Source organism: Cajanus cajan, chromosome 2 (genome assembly GCF_000230855.2).
Source record: "Cajanus cajan strain Asha chromosome 2, NIPB_CcT2T_4, whole genome shotgun sequence".
NCBI classification, from domain to species: domain Eukaryota; kingdom Viridiplantae; phylum Streptophyta; class Magnoliopsida; order Fabales; family Fabaceae; genus Cajanus; species Cajanus cajan.
Genome location: NC_138518.1, coordinates 44,934,624 through 44,954,200, shown reverse-complemented (window position 1 = coordinate 44,954,200; position 19,577 = coordinate 44,934,624). Strand labels below are relative to the sequence as shown.

The window sequence follows — 19,577 nt, the reverse complement described above, 5'->3', positions numbered from 1 at the left end:
TAGAGAATGTCTGGGAAAAAGATGTTGAAACAAGAAAAGCACAATAGAGAAAACATGGTGCAATATCATGGTCTTTAAAGAAATAATCGATTGTTGCACTTTTTATCACTAAAGCTAAATACATTGCAGCAACTAGTTGTAGCTAAGTAATATGACCTAGAAGAATTTTAGGAGTAATGCACTAGAAGCAAAATACTCCCACAAAAATATTTTATAACATCAACTCTACAATTTCATTGAGCAAAATTCATTTTTTCCTTAGATGGTTTAAACACATTGATATTTAATTTCACAAGATATGAGAATTGATAATAGATAAAGAAGTTGAAATTAGTTATTGTCCAACTCAAGAGCAAGTTACATATATTTTTATGAAGTCATTGAATATTGATTTATTTTACGAGTCAAAGAAAATGCCAAAATGCATGCTTAGTCATTAATTATATTCAAAATTTACTGCACCATATAGCAGCATCACCCGCAATGTTTTCTTAGGAATTAAGCATTACACTAGTGGAAAATCTGCATATTACGTCACCCCCTTTGACGTCAGAAATACGAAAATTCTACGTAAAAAAATGCGGTGACATTTTTATAATTTTTGCGAACTTTTTTACGTCGGACCTGGTAGGGTCTGACGTAAAAGGTCCAATCTACGTCGGAGATGTGTTGTGTCCGACGTAGATTGGACTTTTTACGTCGGACCCTACCAGGTCCGACGTAAAAAAGGACGCAAATTTGAATAAGAGAGCGCGAGACACACCGCGCGCATTCACTCTTCATCACTTTTCATTTTTTTCTCTCTAAATCCTCTCCCTCTCCTTTGTTACTGAATCGTTTTTTTGTCTTTTGTAGAGGGATGAACTCTTTGTTACTCATTTGCACATTGTTGCTGCTTCTCAGGTATGAATCAAGGTTTCGTTAGCACTTTTCTACTTCGCATTACTACTCTGACTATCTGTTTTATTTGATTTTTTGGTTGTTCTATTTGTATAAGTAGTGAGTGTTTTCTTTTGGGTTGTTATACGAAGCTGAATGGCTTGTTCTGCAAGCAGAACGAGCCGTTCTGCTGGGATTTTTATGTTTTTTTTTCCTACTTTTTTACGTCGGATGTCGTAATGTCTGACGTAAATTTACGTCGGTTTTGCAAATCCGACGTAAAATTTACGTCTCCCGCTTTTACGTTAGCATGTTTTCTGACGTAAAAAGCTCAAAATATTCGACGTAGTACATCTCTTTTGTACTAGTGTTACGAGTTTTGGATTCAATTAAAACAACTAGCTTGCCTTTGCCATTTCTTTTCTTATGCTTTAAGGATATTAATATTTTATTAGCTTTATTTGCGCATAAAAGACATACTATATGTCTTGCAAGTTTTGCATCAATTCGTGAGTAAAATCAATTAGTAACTTGAGTTATAAGTCTCTTCCTCCCTCTCTCTCGTCTTCCTCTTTTCATGTGTGAGTTTTCTTTATAGTTTTCCCACTGATAACAATCAATAATTTAACTAAGAATTCAGAATGTGTTACAATATAGGAGAAATTGGTTCTAGTTGATTCAAAACAAATACTTGGTTGTAATGAATTCCGTAATTGCATTACACTATGATTGTGGACCATATGAATTGCAAGAGACCAGTATCAACACAAACACTGCACGGAGATTCCTACTGCAATTTAAAACCTTATTATATACCTAATATTTTTTACTATGCTAATATGGATGTATGAACTCGTTGACAGAAAGTGACAAGCTCACTATAGGATAATTGAAACACAATATTTCCTACAAATATATTCGTAGATGAAAATGAAGGAGAAAATGTGAGAAACAACATTAGAACTTGATCAAACTAAAATAGAAGTAAGCCTCAAAATACAATAAAAAAAATAGAAAAAAAAAATTCCAAAACAAAATTTATTATAAAAAAAAAATTGTCATGTAGTGATACACTATCGCGACACAATACTTATCACTAAAAGCTAATTTTACCTATACTATGGATACAATATATATTGGAATATTGATAAAAATGTAGGTACAAACAATGATGACACACTATATATCTTGTTGAATCTCATGCAAAATCAACACTAAAATCGTGTGTAAACTATATGTAAATTAATTGTACCTATAATGACCGTACTTTTTATATATCAATCTGTTTTTATAATGATTATCCCAACTAATTGTATCTAATTTTGTGATGAAACAGACATTGTTGACTGTTGTTGAACAACCAAAATTGAAGCTTTAGTCTCTGTATCCTGTGAAGCTAGTAAATCACCAATAACTCCCAATTCCGAATATTCAGTCCAATTTTCCAACCCAAAAGTCTGAGAAGTTTTCACCCCATAGCGTCTCCCAACTATAATAAAATCAAACTTGCGTGCTATATCTTTGATGATGCACGTTGTTTGAGATGCATCATCTATGATTGTCTCTACATATGTCACATTTTCAAGTTGACCATAAGCTCCACGCACTTCCCTTAACTCCTCATCATCAATCATGTGTTCCCAATCTGTGATGTTACGATCATTTGCTTCCAATCTATACACAAACAATGTATTATCAAGGTTTTTGGCAAACCTCTTAGCCAAACACAAAGCTTCTCTATCATCAGGTCCACCCAAGAAAATCATGGCCACTTTGTAAAACGTTGACTTGAAGCAAGAAAGGCCACGGCTGACTAGAATCCCAACTGAGCATGGTGCCTTTTCCAGAACCTTGGAATTTAGTGACCTTATGTTGATGTCTTCTGACTCTATGGAACCATCCCCTCCCCATTTCACATGAAATGGAAGAATGATGAGTGATACGTTTTTGTCCAAAGCAAGGTAGCAAACATCTTCATGCATTTGTGTCGCTGGTGATATGGCTGTGTAGGTGTTGACAGTGGCGCAACCAGCATAGTCACGTTCGAATAGGTCAAAGGCCACAATGAGTTCACCAGAGTAGTTGTAGGAAGACCCTAGCTTCTGCTGAAGTTTGTGTGCAATGAAAATGGGTGTGGACCTTCCAACTAGCTCTGTGAGATGCAAAATATCCGCTACTAGTATGTTCTCTGGTATAGGAGAATAAACCTGGAGCACGTTCTTGATCTCATTCGTGTGGTATGGCTTTTGTACGCATGCCACTAGCCTTAGCTCAGAGTGGTTCTTCAAGCTCATGACGTTCCTCTTTTGGTACCCTGCGTATTTCCTTGTAGGGTCGTACGCTGCTTTCACGCCAATGCCCGAAGCTGTTCCTAGGATCACCACCGAGATCACCATAACAGATATCAACTGTTTATTCTCTGCCTGCAATATAATTGTTGAAGTTGTCAAAAATAGTTAGCATCTATAAAGCCATCTCCAAGTTCATACAAACTTTATCATTAGAATAGAATGAGGTGGATGTCATGTGTAAGAACCGTTTTTATATAAAAGCTTTTAAGAATCGGTTCTTAAATAATAAAATAATTTTAAATAAAAATGTGGGACCTATTATGTAATACACACAAATTAAGAATTCAAGTTAAATTTTTTATTGGAACAAAAATTAAAAAAAGTTCTAAAATCTCACATAATATTCTAAAACTCAAAAAATATAGATTAATTAAGAACTCAAAATAGGTTTTATTTAGGATTGTCAAAATAGGTTAGTTTGACTCGTTTGACCTATTTCACTTCAACCCATTTTCTAAGTAAGTTGGTTCAGATTGACCCACAAATTTTAATATTCAAAATTTTTAAATCTAGCCAAATCCACCATCGGTTGGTAAGTTAAACGGGTCGGCCCACTAATGTACCTATTTTTTTTTAAATAAAATATAATTTAAAATACATTTCAATTTAAAATAAACTCTAATATAAAATAATCTCTAATCTAAAATAAAAATTGTCAAATTAAATATCATGTATACAACATTAAACTTAATTAAAAAAGTGTACAACTTTAAATAATCAAAACAAAAAAAATAAAAAATTCTTCCTATTGAAATAATTGTTCATCAATATTAAACTTCATTTGAGGAAGTAAATAAATTTATAGCAATTTTATGTTGTTTAACATCAATTTTATCTTCCTTTACAAAAAAAATGGTAACTTATTAAAATAATACATATATAACAATAAATGATTAAGTGAGTCATTGGTTGGTTGGATTGATGGGGGATGTAAGTGGATTAGGTGACCAGTCTGACCCACCATGGGTTTAACTTGGGTGATCTGGGCTAAAAGTGAATCAGGTGAGCTTTTAAACTAATTAAGAGTTCTTTTTTATTTTATTGACCTAACCCAACTCATTTTTAAGGTAGGTTGAATTGACTCACAGGCCGAAATCTACTTTAATAGTTCTAATTTTACCATTAGAAATGCTTTAATGATAAAAAATAAAAAAAACATTTTAGATTTTTAATGCACTTTTTGTGAGTCTATGTAAGATTTAAGAATTGCTTTATATTTTATTCTATAGAAAGAACTTAATTTGGATTCTTAACTAACTTTATATGTGTTTTATAATAAATCCACTTTTTTTTTTCTCTCTTATAAGAACTTGGTTTTTGAGGGTTTCTTTTTATGTTTTATTTTATATATATATATATATATATATATATATATAAGAACAGTTCTTACACCATGAATGACATAACAAATTGTTCCACCGATAAAATATACTATAATTGATTCTTATATCTAAGAACCCAGTAAAAACTTTAATCGGAGATGTCCTAAGTTTAACAACATAAAACAAAGAATAACCTTGGTGTTTGGGAATAATAATTACCATGATGTCGTAGATTAGGGTATAGGAGCAGAGATCGACAACACCCTTGGAGGTCAAAATGAGAGCAAGGCATAAGCCATCCGAGAAGGGCATGTTACAGTAGTGGGAAATTCCCATGCACAATATCATCTTCACCACGTAGACGAGTACAACGAAGAAGGATATGCCAAAAACGTATTTGATAGAGTGAAATTCGGTAAGATCCACCTTCATGACACAACAAGTGACGAAAATTGAGGTGAGGAACCACGTAGAGAACAACTCGAGTTGGCAAACCAATTGAGACCCCAAAGGAGGACCTTCGGGGACAGAAAGACCGAACATAACAGCTGCTGATAAGAAGGGCAAGTGGAAAAAATCCGCAGCGTACGCCAATCCCAACAACACTATAATGATCACATAGATGTATATCTTATCCACGGATTTTCCTTCTGGGGTGTTCTTCACAACCCACTTCATCGCTGGACGGCAAACTAGTGGAACGCAGATTAAATAAACAAAAAATGCCACCATGTTTGTAATACGGGTAGATGGACTCAAATGCATGCTGCTAACATACGATGTGGCAAATCCAGCCCCAATTCCAGCTGAAAATGCAAATCCCATACTAGGAAAAAGTTAGTCAAACAATTTTTTAGAGAAATTCTATGATACTTTACTAGTATAATAATTCAAAAATATATACTATTAAAAACGTATACCATAGTATTAGACAAATGTCGGCAACATTCTTAATTAATTAGCTAGATTTCAATAAAATGATTTTTCATAACAAATGCGCTAAACATTACAAATGATAAGTATAGGAGTTTGATACTTTAAGATTTGAAAACTTTTTTATATTTTGTTGCAATGAAATATTAGTAAGAATCAAAATCTCACGTCAACTAGAGAATATATAATTACTTAGTATATATAAATGAAAAACAACATTCACCTTATAAATTGGTCATGTAAAGTTGAGTTACGCTCAAATCCACTATTCTAAGATGGTATCAGAACTATCATAATTCCTTAAAAAAAGTCACTTATCTTAAATCATTAAAAAGGGTCATCCACTATTTATCTACATATCAAGTTCAACAGTGATGTACATGAGATGATGTATTGGTAAATATCAAAATCCCACATCGACTATAGATTAGATAATTACTTAGTATATATAAGTGGAAAACAACTAATTACTTAATATATATATATATAAGTGAAAAACAACATTCACCTTATAAGCTAATTTTATAGGGTTAAATTAAACTCAAATCTATTGTTTTAGGATGAAATAACCTAACTCATGTTTTTAATTAACTTGATATGGATTCCATATATAATAGTGTCATTTTAAGAAATATTGAGTATACCAGCGAGATCGTTGACAAAAGCTGCGGAGAGTGCGAGGCGTCCGAGTTCGGAGTTGAGGATTCCGACGTCGTTGAGAAGGTTTGAGACGACGGCGAAGGAACAACCGCTTTGGGATATGAGGACCATGGGCAAGGTGGTGAAGGCGTCCTCTCCAACGAATTTATTCCACGTATCCATTGACAATCCCATGGTGACAAAGCCAACAAATATGGGAACGAAATAGGAGCACCCTGCGATGACCCATGCCTTCTTCCCCGTTTTCATGATCAAGGTTAGGTCCATTTGCACCGAAGTTAGGAAGAGGAAGAACGAGAACCCCAACGATGACACCGTGTTTAGGATGTCTGGACTCCCGAATGGAAACAACATCTGCTTGTACTTTTCCAATGGTCCTGTGGGAATTGATGGCCCTAGAAGAAAACCAGCCTGAAACAAATCCAAATTTGGCTTTAATTACTTACTTCATGCTCCTAACATATCATAGATGATTGCTGTAATTCTTTAATGTATACATTTAATTTGATGCAAACTTTGTTAATATATAATTGATAAAGAAAAATTCATCTTGATTAATCAATTTTTCTTAGGAAATCACTTACAATCAATTTTCTAACCTTGTTTTTACTTAGAATAAGGTAGAAAACTTAATTATTTACTATTAAGATTAGTTTAGTGATTGAAGAAAGAAATTTGAGTAGTAAAAGCATAGAAACATAAGTTTCATATTCATTAGGATCATTTTTATAAATTTTTTTATTAAAAAAAAGCTAATTATTAAAAGGTGATAGAATATAGATTTTTTATTTTTTTTATTTTATAATTTTTAAGTTTACAAGGGTCAAAGCTAATCCATTCAAGACAACTTGTTTACAACCATGTTGAAAAATGAAAAAGGTTAAAAAAAATCATATACTCGTACCCATCTAGCATATAAAATCTGGGGAAATGTATGTAACTTGCAACAATGGCTACAACTAAAGTTCAGCGTAATTGAGAAGAAACAGATGAGATACAAGTAAACAACAATGAAACCTCTTGTGTTGGTACTAATTCTTTTGTAAAAAACTAACGGTAATTTATTTTTATCAATTTTTAAAAACTATACAACTGTAAGAAAATGTAAAAATTCCTACAATTCGGAAAATGCAATGAATATTTTAATCTCCTTAAAAGTTTGGGTCGAGATTGTCATATGTTGTTATTACAAGGAATGGGATTAGTTATTTATTCAATTGCGCGTTTGGTGGATTCATGCCCCGATAATGACGTGTTTATATACGTAAGAAACTAATGTATTCAACAAAAGTCAAATGATTATAGAAATTAATGAGAAATTGAAAGTAGCAGGAAAAATGAGAATAGAAAAAGACATGTACCATTATTTGTGAGACAAAATAAGGGCACCCTAATCGCTTGAGAATAAAATGGAAGCATTGTGTGACGACAAAAATGGTAACTATTTGTAATTCAAGCATTGTGAATGCAGATTGTGAAGGGATTGCGCCAAGATGGTGAGTCCAAATGCCATTCGAAATTATCTTCATTGGCTGATCCATGCAAACGTTGTAAATCTCATGTCTCTTTCCAGGTTCAGCAAACATGAACGTGTATGAAGAGAAGATCGTTTGGTTTGCATTCATCTTGGTCGCAACCCAGGTAACAGCAACAATTGATGAAATGAATTACATTGGAAAGAAAACGAAGTGCGTTAGATAGGTAAATTAGGGCCTTTACCAACTAGATACAGGGAAACACGAGGTGCAACCTAGTTTGCAAATTTGTAATTGGTTATTTTGAGGAAAATGCTTAGGTTTTGCACACTAATTTATTAGCTTCTCCTTCGATCAAGAAAACATCTAGTCATTTTATGTGACGGCTCATACTTTTGTTTATGTTTGGGGTCTCATTTTCCTTTTCATTGGACCTTTTTTTTCTATTATTTATTTAACTACGTTTCAAATAATATTTTGTTTCAAAATACAGACGTGTTAATGTTAGTGAGTAATAAAATAAAGGCTAAATTTGGTCCAGTGTTTTAAAAACCGGATCGGACCAGTTGAACCGAGAACCAGTGGTCCAGCTAGTCCGAACCTTAAGTTAGATTGGTCATGCATTCGACCCATTTTAAATTGGATTAAACCAGTCAATTTTTCAATTGAACCAATGAACCGGTGGGTCAAACCGGTTCAATCATAATTTTTTTAATATATTTTTAAAGGACCACAAACAACAAAAATAACAACGAGAATTGAATCTTTTAATACAACAGCAAAGAGTCTTATTAAACATAACAATGACTACTTATTCTAATATATTTGTTTGTGATATATACAACTTAAATAATTTATATAGTAAATTATTTATTTTAAATTATATATTTAATAATATAATATCTATGTAGATATTACATATATTATTTTGTGATATCAATTGCAAGCATATTATATATGTACATATTATTTATATTTTTAATTTGTATTAATATATAGTTTAACATGTAATTTTGTTTATGTATTTCTTTATACAAAATAAAAATAAAAATAATTTTAAATAAATTGAAAATTGAAATTTAAAATAGGATATGAATTTATTAAAATTTATAAGTATAAAATATATTCAACATGAATATTTTTTTAAAACAAATTAATAAAAATTGGGTTATGTGGTTCAATTAATAACCTACCGGTTCAACCTTTAACTCACGAACTCAATATCTTAACCGGTTTGATGACCGGTCTGGTTTTTAAAATTATGCCCATGAGTATTAGAAATAACACCACTCATGATCAAATTTATTACTTAAATCAATAAATTATTTAACTTATTGAGTTATAATATAAACACCGTATTATTTATAATACTATTATTGCATGATTTAATTATATTTTAAAATATTTATTTAAAGTTAAATCTAGTTTAAAATTAATAAATAATAAATTATGTAATAAAATTTAATAAATAAAGCATATATATTTTATTATTTAATATTTCATCATAAGATAAATTGTCTATACCTACATGTGTTTTGTTCTTATAGACATAATAATTATGGATAAAATTAAAAACTACTTTTGCATATATATAAATTTTTAGTTTAATTGTGTACATTGTATTTTTTTTATAAGCAGGAAAATAAATTACAGGAGGTAGATTCTAATGAAAACAATCTCCTAACTCTTGTGCGTCCGCCCTAAGCAATGGGCTCATGTGTTTGGACAAGAGCACGTATGGAGATAAAATGATACAAGAGACTGGCCCCATATTTAGTAAACAATTTATTACCCTCCCTCAACGGAAAGAAGTGTAAGTCCCATGTACTATTTAGGAAATTTCGCATGGTGTTCAAATTGGAACATAAGGATGGTGGATGTGCTTTCTGATTTCTTATTAGATATTAAGTACGTGTTTGGTATTCATTTTTTAACGCTATTTTTTCTTCTCTCTCCATGTCAGATGTGAATTTTACGTGGAAGTTAATATTTTTTGCTTTAAGGTGAACGTGAAAATTCACGTCACAACTCGAATGCAAACACACTGTAAGTCAAGCGTTATTTGAGAAGCTCGTTAGTATAAAAGAATATTTCTTGACGTAATTTTTATGTTGGGTATTATCCACACGACATAAAAAGTAATACAGTAACGTACTTATAAATATGTTAAAATATTTTATAACAAATGTTGACTTCATATAATATTCTTTGTATGATAGGTACATCAACACATCATAGATTGTGTTGGTCAACCTTGAATTTCAATCTTTTTATGACGGGTGTTGACTTACTCATTATAAAAAGAATCATCTTTTGATGGCTAAATCGTAACCCGTCATATAGAATGTCTTGTTATTACTCACAATGAGAGTAGGAATCCAATTCGTGCTCCACTATTTCATTCTTTTCTCAATAAATGTGAGAGGCGATTTTTGGCGACTCCTTTGTGTACACTATCCACTTGTTTCGACGACCACCACAACCAAAACGTTCCAACGACCAGTACTCCTACAATTCTCCTTTAGTCCGACGAACTTCTTCAATTCTCCTTCATGCATGCTCTTAGGTTTGAAGCTTGACTTTTCCTTCTCCTATTGTTTTTAGGATTTGTGGTGGATATATAATAAACATATTATTTTGAATGTGAGTTTTTTCATTACATGTTTCGTCATTACCTATTTGCTCATTTTGAGTTTCCTCATTACCTATTTTTATGAAATTTGTGTATGAGTTTTGTATGCACATAGAGAACTGATTTGAACCTTAATTAGATAAAGGGTATGTGTGATTCCTTTACGACATGCATAATGTTGTAGTTGACAACATTATTAATCAATTTAGATAGTTGACAAAATTAGTTGAAACATAAAATTTATTAAATTCTACATTAGACAATTTATATAATATATTTTAAATTAAATGTGATATAAATTAAAAATTAAAAAAATATGTTAGGTATCTATACAATATTGAATGTTAATTTAAATATCTTTTAGGTGCCCATAATTTTATACCTTTATTATAAGATAGTAAATTTATGTTAGTATAATTGAATACAAATTATTAGATTAATGAAATTGGTCAATTTAGAAGATAGAAATTAAAAATTTTAATTAAAATATATTTCTATTATACTATAAGTTAGTAATAATTAAATGAATACGTTAATTATTGCTAATTTAATTTTTATTGTGTTGGCATGATTAATTATATTTGTATATTTTATTGTTGATTTTATATAAAAATTTTTTTAACTAAACATAATTATATAGTGTTTTATTATGGTTGTAAGAAATATTGATTGACTATGAGTGAACCTTAGTTTTGTATTTGAGATTGAATACAATACGATTACACAATTCACTACAAGAAAAATGCAAATTACCGATGGATAATTGTTGACGGATACAAATCTGTAGGAAAATTTATATTTTCGACAGATTTTATCGAAGAAAAAAAAATTCGTAGGAAAAGTTATATTACCGACGGATAATTTTCGACGGATACAAATCTGTCGAAAAATTTATATTTCCAACGGATATATATGTCGGTAATTTTTAATAGATATAAATTTGTCAAAAAAATTATATTTCAGATGGAAAAAAATTTCGTAGGAAAGTTATATTACTGATAGAATATTTTCGGCAAATTTATATTTATAAAAAATGTGAGAATTTTTGACAAAAAATTGACAATCATATATTAAAAAGATCATCAATAAAATTTTAAATATCTATTATATATATATATATATATATATATATATATATATATAGAGAGAGAGAGAGAGAGAGAGAGAGAGAGAGAGAGGAGGAGGAGGAGTAGGAATCAAATGACTCACAAAGTAACTCTTAATAAAGTTATTCCGCTCAATAACTCATGCTGTATGTTGAATTTCATCGATACAATTATTAAATTAAAAGTTATTAAATTTTACTAATAATTAATATATAAAAAATTGATTAACATTGGAATAAATTATTTGCAAACAATATAATTAAAAAATTAATTATTTTAAATTATTTAACTAGAACCTTATTAACAAATTATTATATGATCTTGATATTTTTGTATAACTAATATCTGGTTTAAATTTGATATGAAAATATTATGATGTAATTAGATAAAATTTTCAATTAATATTTTATTAATGGTTGATAATTAGAAAATAACACAAGGATAAATACATTTTTTGAATTTTATTTCTTAGATTTAAGATGAATAAATATATTAAGTTAATTAATAATTTATTTAAAATATTAAAATTTAATTTATAAAAATAATATTTTAAAAGAGAAGAATTATAATAACACCAGTGTAACTTTTACTAAGTATTACACCGCTCAATAACTTTATATTAAATGTGAATTTTATAAATTCAACCGTTAGCTTCAAAGTTTTTTACTCTTAGATCATATATACAAATTTTATATTAATTCAAAAAGATTTATTACTTCATTCTTGTAAAAAAAAAAAATTGACGTAATATATACATTTCAAAATATACTAAAATATGAACACTTTGATTACCTTTGAGTTGTTGTTCAATTTTAACAAAATTTGATATAAACATATAAAGTTATATGAACTTTCAATCTAATGGTTAGATTTACAAAATTCACATTTAATATGAAGTTATTAAGTGATGTAATACTTAGTAAAAGTTACATCGGTGTTATTATAACCCTTCTCATTTTAAAATATATAAATTATTATTTAAACTTTTAAACTTATAATAAATAATTTAAATTGTATCATAATATTAATTTTAAATATAAATAAGTAGATTGTTAATTATAAAAGTAAGTATATATATAAATAAAGATTAATTAAATATAATATAATTATTATTATTGGTAATATAATTATTATATATTATTATATTTTTATAACGGTTCGGACACACCGAAATGAGAGGGATCCAAAGATAGTATAAGTATGAGATGGTATAGTTGAGGATGACTTAAATGAATTAATTTGTGTTACCTATATTGACAACATGCATTTGTTATTCGGTAGGTTATCTCATCAGAACTCCACAATTAAGCGTGTTTGACTTGGAGTAATATAAAGATGGGTAACCTTTTAGGAAGTTTCCCAGAAATTGTGCAAGTAAGGACAAAACACATTGAAAAGTGAAGTTTCGTGAAATAGAATTCTTGAGAGGCCAAATATGAGGGTTGTTACATTAATAAATTTATTAAAATTAAACAAAAAATTTTCGACGGATTTATCTGTCGGAATCATATAAAGATTTTCAAACAATTTTCGACGGATGTATCTGTCAGTAACGAATGTATTCGTCAAAAATTTCTGACGGATATATCTGTCAAAAATTTTCAACGAGTTAAATTATTTTCAACGATTTTTTTTTCTCGACAGATTTGCATCCGTCAAAAATAGAGAATTTTTTTACAGATATTCCTTTTTACCGATGGATTATGTACGTTGAAAATTTGTATTTTTCTTGTAGTAATTAATGTATAATCATTGTATTGAATCTTGAATTGTTTGTTTGATAAGATTTCGATTGACTAAATTTGTTGTTGTTCTCTAGATGCATACTTGATTGTGGTGAATTTGTTGTCACCACTTTCATTTTGTGTACTTAGAGACCAGTGTGAAATGTTGTTGAAATTTATCAAATTTAATGTATGGAGTTTACCTTTATGTATTAATCAAGTATAAAGAATTATCTTTCTAAATGGTTAGAGCCACACCTTATATTAAAATGTGAGGTTGATACGGTTTATGTCAAATAAACGCACCAATGGACCAAAGCTGAATGAATTGTTCTACGATCCTTGTGTGAATTGTTTCAATTTACAAAGACACCCAGTAGACATTATATGAAAGCATGTTTTATGTGATGGGTTCCTCAAAAGCTACATAGTATGACATGACATAGTGAATTGTTAGATATGTCACGCATACAAGTGTGTCAAACACAAAAAGAACAAGTCGATTTAGAGATAGACGATTGGCTAGAGGACATGATCTATGATGTTGAGGTTGATTTTTTCAAATGCACATACATGTATGATAGTTTGTGCAATAATGTAGAGAAACCATTGTATCCAAATTGCTCTAATTTTATACAATTGTCTACTGTGTTAAGATTATTCATTCATAAAGCAAAAAATGGATAGACTAATAAAAGTTTCACATAATTGCTTGAAAATAACCAACATAGAATGTCTTCTGCATGATAATGCTTGTTTCACAAATGATATGGGTGTAACCCGCTAAGAGGGCACATTAAAGATCATGATAGATTACATGAAGTTTCATATTAATGTTCATAGAAAAGCAACGACGAGTTATGAAAGAGACCACTACACCAAAATGGGTGTTTATCTTGATGAATGAATCAACTAGAGATGTCCAATGAACAAGACATGATTGTTTTGGACTAGTAATGATAGATCCCTTGTTATTGACATTAAGAAGTTACTTGATCTAGTTGTAGGATAACCAAACGAGATAGTCGTGATCCTCAAAATTAGATGCATTAAGAGCTCTCCAAATGAACCAACATGCAACAACAAAGAGTTATCCATGCTTACTGATGATTTTATGGTGTAACCATGTAGCTGTTGCATCTAAAATATGCTTAAAGGCAAACGTACCTTACCACCTAAAGAACGTTGGACTATGATGGGTTTCTTGAGCGACGGCTTAAGACTAGCTTCGTTCTTCACTTCATCTTTCTTCCTCTTCAAACTTGGAAGATGATGAGCGATTCTCATGTGCTTAGGCAAAGTCGTGTCAAGAAATTATGAGGTTTAAGTTAAATTTTAAGTTTGAATTTTATTTTATTTTATTTTTTGTCTAAGAATATAATCTATTTAGTGTCTCAAAACACTACAAGAAAAATGATAAATTGCGACGGACAAATTGCGACGGTTATCTAGAAACCGTCGTCGCTTTGATATTGCGACCCTTCATACGACGGTTTTTTCAAAACCATCGCAAAATTGTTCAACATTGCGACGGTTTATCGTAAACCGTCGCAAAATTTGTTTAACATTGCGACGGTTTATCATAAACTGTTGCAAAATTTGTTTAACATTGCGACGGTTTATGATAAACCGTCGCAAGTTTAACATTGCGACAGTTAATCATAACCGTCGCAAATTTAACATTGCGGCAGTTAGTCATAAACCGTCGCAAAATTTTCAACATTTTTTTTATTAGAATTTAAAAGTTTTTTTTTTAAGTATTATGTATATTATCTTAACGAACTTATATTTTATTAACAATTTTATATATACTTTCTTTAAAAATATAAAAATAAATATGTTAAAATTTATAAAAATCCAGTTTAATTTATTTATGATATAAATATGTTTTTAATATCTAATATATATTTTTAGATGATAATTTATTTTAAAATATATTTTATAATAACAATTCTAAATGGAACATAAATCTTCTGATTTTTCTTAGTTTGATTTTTTTAATCAATATATATAATTTTACTATTTTGATTTTTTCAATCAACGTATACAATAAAGAAAAAACACAAAAGATAAACATGCATAGTAAAAATTTTATTTTATCAAAAAACTTTTTATTTTAATATATTACATTATATATGTGAATATTAAGACATATATATATATATACATATATATATATATATATATATTATAATTAAACTTTTTTAAAAAATTAATTCATTATTAAGAAAAAAAATTTATTACATGAGAATTAATTTCTTTCAAAAATTTGATAGATATAAAATAAATAAACATTTTTTCTGAATCTATATTTTTATTTTATTATAATATAATTTTTATTTTTTAAAATATATTATTTTTTTAGATAAAAAATTATGTATATGTCAAATAGTAGTGGGGCAAGTGCCCACTATTCCAAATGTACATCCGTCCCTATATATATCTATATATATATATATATATATATATATAATATAGGGGGTTATAATTATACCAATGTAACTTTTATTAAGTATTATGTTGTTCAATAACTTTATATTAAATGTGTATTTTGTAAATCCAACCGTTAAATTGAAAGTTCATATCACTTTATAAGTGTATATCAAATTTTGTTAAAATTGAACAACAGCTGGAAGGTAATCAAATTGTTTATATTTTAGTGTATTTTAAAATGAATATATGACATCAATTTTGTTTTATAAAAATGAAGTATCAAACCATCTTGGATTAATATAAAGTTTTGTATATATAATCTTTGAGAGATATGAACTTTCAATCTAACAGTTGGATTTACCAAATTCACATTTAATATAAAGTTATTGAGCGGTGTAATACTTAGTAAAAGTCACATTTAATATATATATATATATATATATATATATATATATATATATATATATATATATATGAGGGGGTTTATAATTACATCAGTGTAAATTTTACTAAGTGTTACACAACTCAATAACTTTATATTAAATGTGAATTTTGTAAATTTAACCGTTAAATTGAAAATCTTTTACTGTTAAATCATATATACAAAATGTTAAATTAATCGAAGATGATTTCTTATAAAAACAAAATTAAATCTGTCAGAAAATTTATATTTTTGATGAGAAAATTTTTGTAGGAAAAACTATATTATTGATGAAATATTTTAGAAAAATTTATATTTGTCGAAAATGTAAGAACTGGTTTTAAATTTGATATGAAAATATTATGATATAATTAGATAAGATTTTAAGTTAGTATTTTATTAATGGTTGATAATTAAAAAATAAAACAAGGATAAATATATTTTTTGAATTTTATATGTTTAATTTAAGATAACTTACAAAATAACTCTTGTTAAAGTTATTCCGCTCAATAACTCATCGTGTGTGTTGAATTTCATTGATCCAATTAATTGTTAATTTAAAAATTATTAAATTTTACTAATAATTAATATAAAAAAATTAATTAGTTTTGGAATAAATTATTTTCTAATTAACAATATAATTAAAACATTAATTATTTTAAATTATTTAACTAAAATCTTATTGACAATTTACTATATGATCTTAATATTTTTGTATAACTAATACTTGGTTTTAAATTTGATATGAGAATATTATATATAATTAGATAAGATTTTAAGTTAGTATTTTATTAATAGTTGATAATTAGAAAATAAAACAAGGATAAATACATTTTTTTTTGAATTTATGTTTGATTTAAGGTAAATAAATATATTAAATTAATTAATAATTTATTTAAAATATTAAAATAATTTATAAGTATGTAATAAATAAATATTTATAATTTTATAAATTATCATACATATACATTTCGGTAGCTTACTCATCAGAACTTCACAGTTAAGCGTGCTTGACCTGGAGTAGTACAAGGATGGGTGACCTTCTGGGAATCTGGGAAGTTTCCCAGAAATTGCACAAGTAAGGATAAAACATGCTAAACAGTGAAATATCGTGAAATAAAATCCTTGAAAGGCCAAATATGAGGATTGTTACATTAATAAATTTATTAAAATAAAAAAAAATAATTTTTGACTGTTAAAAAAAGGATTGTAATATTAATTTAGAGGCAGTTGGTGCGACAGTTGATGAAAGGGTCGCAATGTTAATATAGAGGCATTTGGTGCGACAGTTGATGAAACGGTCGCAATTCCAATTTTGCGACGGTTTGTGCAACGATTCTGATAACCGTCGCAAAATTGCCTGGTGACGGACGACTCTGCGACGGTTCCCAAACCGTCGCAATGTTGTCTTTGCGGCAGTTATAACCGTCGCAATGTAGGTCATATAACCGTCGCAAAATCGTCATTTTCTTGTAGTGAAACTAATAAGCAAATACTATTAGACGTGATTTTATAACTAGTAAAATTATTAATTAAAATTTGATAATCAAGTTATTTGAAAATATTACTTTATAGTTATTCATTTAATCATTACTAAATATTATTATTACAAGTAATTTGATACTTGTGTTCTTTAACTAATGACTAGAGTTTGATTCTCAGTTTGAGCATAAGTCATCATTGAAAGTACTACCTTATTCTTATAGGGGTTGACCTAATGAGAATGTTATACTTCCTTATTTAAAAATTGATTATCACATAATGTGTAAATATATATATATATATATATATATATATAATTGATACTAAATTAAATATATATCAAGTTTTACTTTTAATATTTTTATTATAACAAAAATCATAAGTATTATTAATAATATTTTATAAAGAGGACATGTATTAAAATGAAATATTTTTTTCAATATAATTCAACAATTTTTTAATATATAGGGAAAAAAATAAAGATCACTAATATAAAATTAATAATCATTTGAACTTAAATTTATTTCAAAACTAATATAATTTTTTTTTCAATTCATTTTCCTTTAAAGTTATTAATTTTAGGGATTCAAAAAATTAAATTTAAATTAATTTTATATTTTAATTTTTTCAATAAGTTGTGAATGAAAAATAAATTAATGGGATATGTATTCAAAATAATCAAAATTAAAAATAATTAATCTTTAATTAAATATATGAATTTATCACTTACATTTTTATTAAAATATTTAGTAATTAGAGGTTGTAATATATTGTGAAGTTAACCGTATCTACTAAAACCATATAATCGAAAGGTCATTGATAAACCCTTGGAATTTTAGGATTTGTGGTGATGAAAACCCTATGAGAGCTTGGATAATTGAAGATGGTTCCTAATTTGTCAAAATATACTGTGGAAACATCTGTAGTTCAAGATTGTCATCATCAACATAAAGTATGAGAAATTTTGGAGGGGATTACTTACGACCCACAAAATAATTCTCATCATAGAAGTAGTAGAGGCCTTCTGCACAGGGCTCTTGAAGTTGGCTTGAAGAGAAATGTTTTCACCTCATGAATCTCGGATAATTGAGCTTCTCGACAATGGTGAGGGTATCCTCCAATTTTTAAAGAAAGTAGCTTTTAAGAGGCATGGTAAGACAATAAAAGCACCAAAATGTTAAGAAGTAACATTAACAATAGGAAATAAAGGAAGACTAGGTTAATGAAAATAAAGATTCTTCATTCTTTATATCTGATCGGTACAATTCAAACAAATAAATAGGAAAAATAGCTAATTGTCAAAAGATCTACTCCCTTGAAAGAAAAAAATCAAGACTTTAGGGAAAACAAAAGTACAAGGAAACAAGCCCATGTAAAAGGGAATAGCTAGGCTCAACAACTAGTAATAATTAGATAATCATATTAGAGTTTTCTTGTCATGTTTGGGTATCTTTTGAATTGGATTCAACGTTTGAATTTTCCTGGAACGTCCCTTTCCCTCGTTTTTTGTTGTTGCTGTCTGTTTCGTGTATTTCCCATGTTAGCGCCTCACATTTGCTTTCTAACGTTCATCACTTATAAGATTTCAGAAAAATAGTAAAAACTTTTAATGAATGTGAGAATCAAGCCAGATTAGTTTGAACGTTAAGAAGTTAAGTTACGAATGAACTAATTTTACAAGCCGTCATAGTTTGACTTAAATTAATTATATAGTATATTATTTAGTTGTTTATATAAAATATCAGTTGACTTAAATAATTATAATACATTTTAATTTAAAATATATATATATATATATAATTATATTAATTTATGTGATTTAATTAGTCTATAATTCAATTATTTTATTATAATTATATTAGTCATACAAATTGTTTTTGAACTTCTTTAAGATATATAGAATGAATTTTATTAAAATTTATAGATATAAAATACATATGACATAAATATTATTTTAAAAAATTAATAAAAATTAATTCATACGATTCAATTAATGATTCATTAATTTAATCTTTAATTCACTAATTTAATATTCTGACTAGATGGATAATCAATTCGATTTTTTAAGCATCAGTTAAAATTACATTTTTATTTTTAACTAATATGGATGCATGAATTTATTGCAGAAAGTGAGATCAGCCTCCTATAAGATAATTAAC

At 28.0% G+C, this 19,577-nt stretch overlaps 1 protein-coding gene across 1 annotated transcript; it reads right to left on the bottom strand.

Moving 5' to 3' along the window:
- Positions 1–1,849: 1,849 nt before the first annotated feature.
- LOC109816202 (cation/H(+) antiporter 4-like) lies at positions 1,850–7,903 on the bottom strand. Its single transcript, XM_029274942.2, has 4 exons — positions 7,507–7,903; positions 6,130–6,556; positions 4,772–5,358; positions 1,850–3,302 (listed from the first exon to the last, which is right to left on the bottom strand). The coding sequence occupies exons 1-4, from the start codon at positions 7,768–7,770 to the stop codon at positions 2,196–2,198; spliced, it is 2,385 nt and encodes a 794-aa protein (XP_029130775.1). The 5' UTR covers positions 7,771–7,903; the 3' UTR covers positions 1,850–2,195.
- Between the last annotated feature and the right edge of the window lie 11,674 nt (positions 7,904–19,577).

Excerpts from the sequence above, each read along its gene's own strand:
- LOC109816202 (XM_029274942.2), bottom strand. The coding sequence starts at position 7,770 with ATGAATGCAAACCAAACGATCTTCTCTTCATACACGTTCATGTTTGCT. Across the intron at positions 6,557-7,506 it reads ATTTTGTCTCACAAATAATG|GCTGGTTTTCTTCTAGGGCC; the intron begins GTACATGTCTTT and ends GATTTGTTTCAG. Across the intron at positions 3,303-4,771 it reads CCCTAATCTACGACATCATG|GCAGAGAATAAACAGTTGAT; the intron begins GTAATTATTATT and ends ATTATATTGCAG.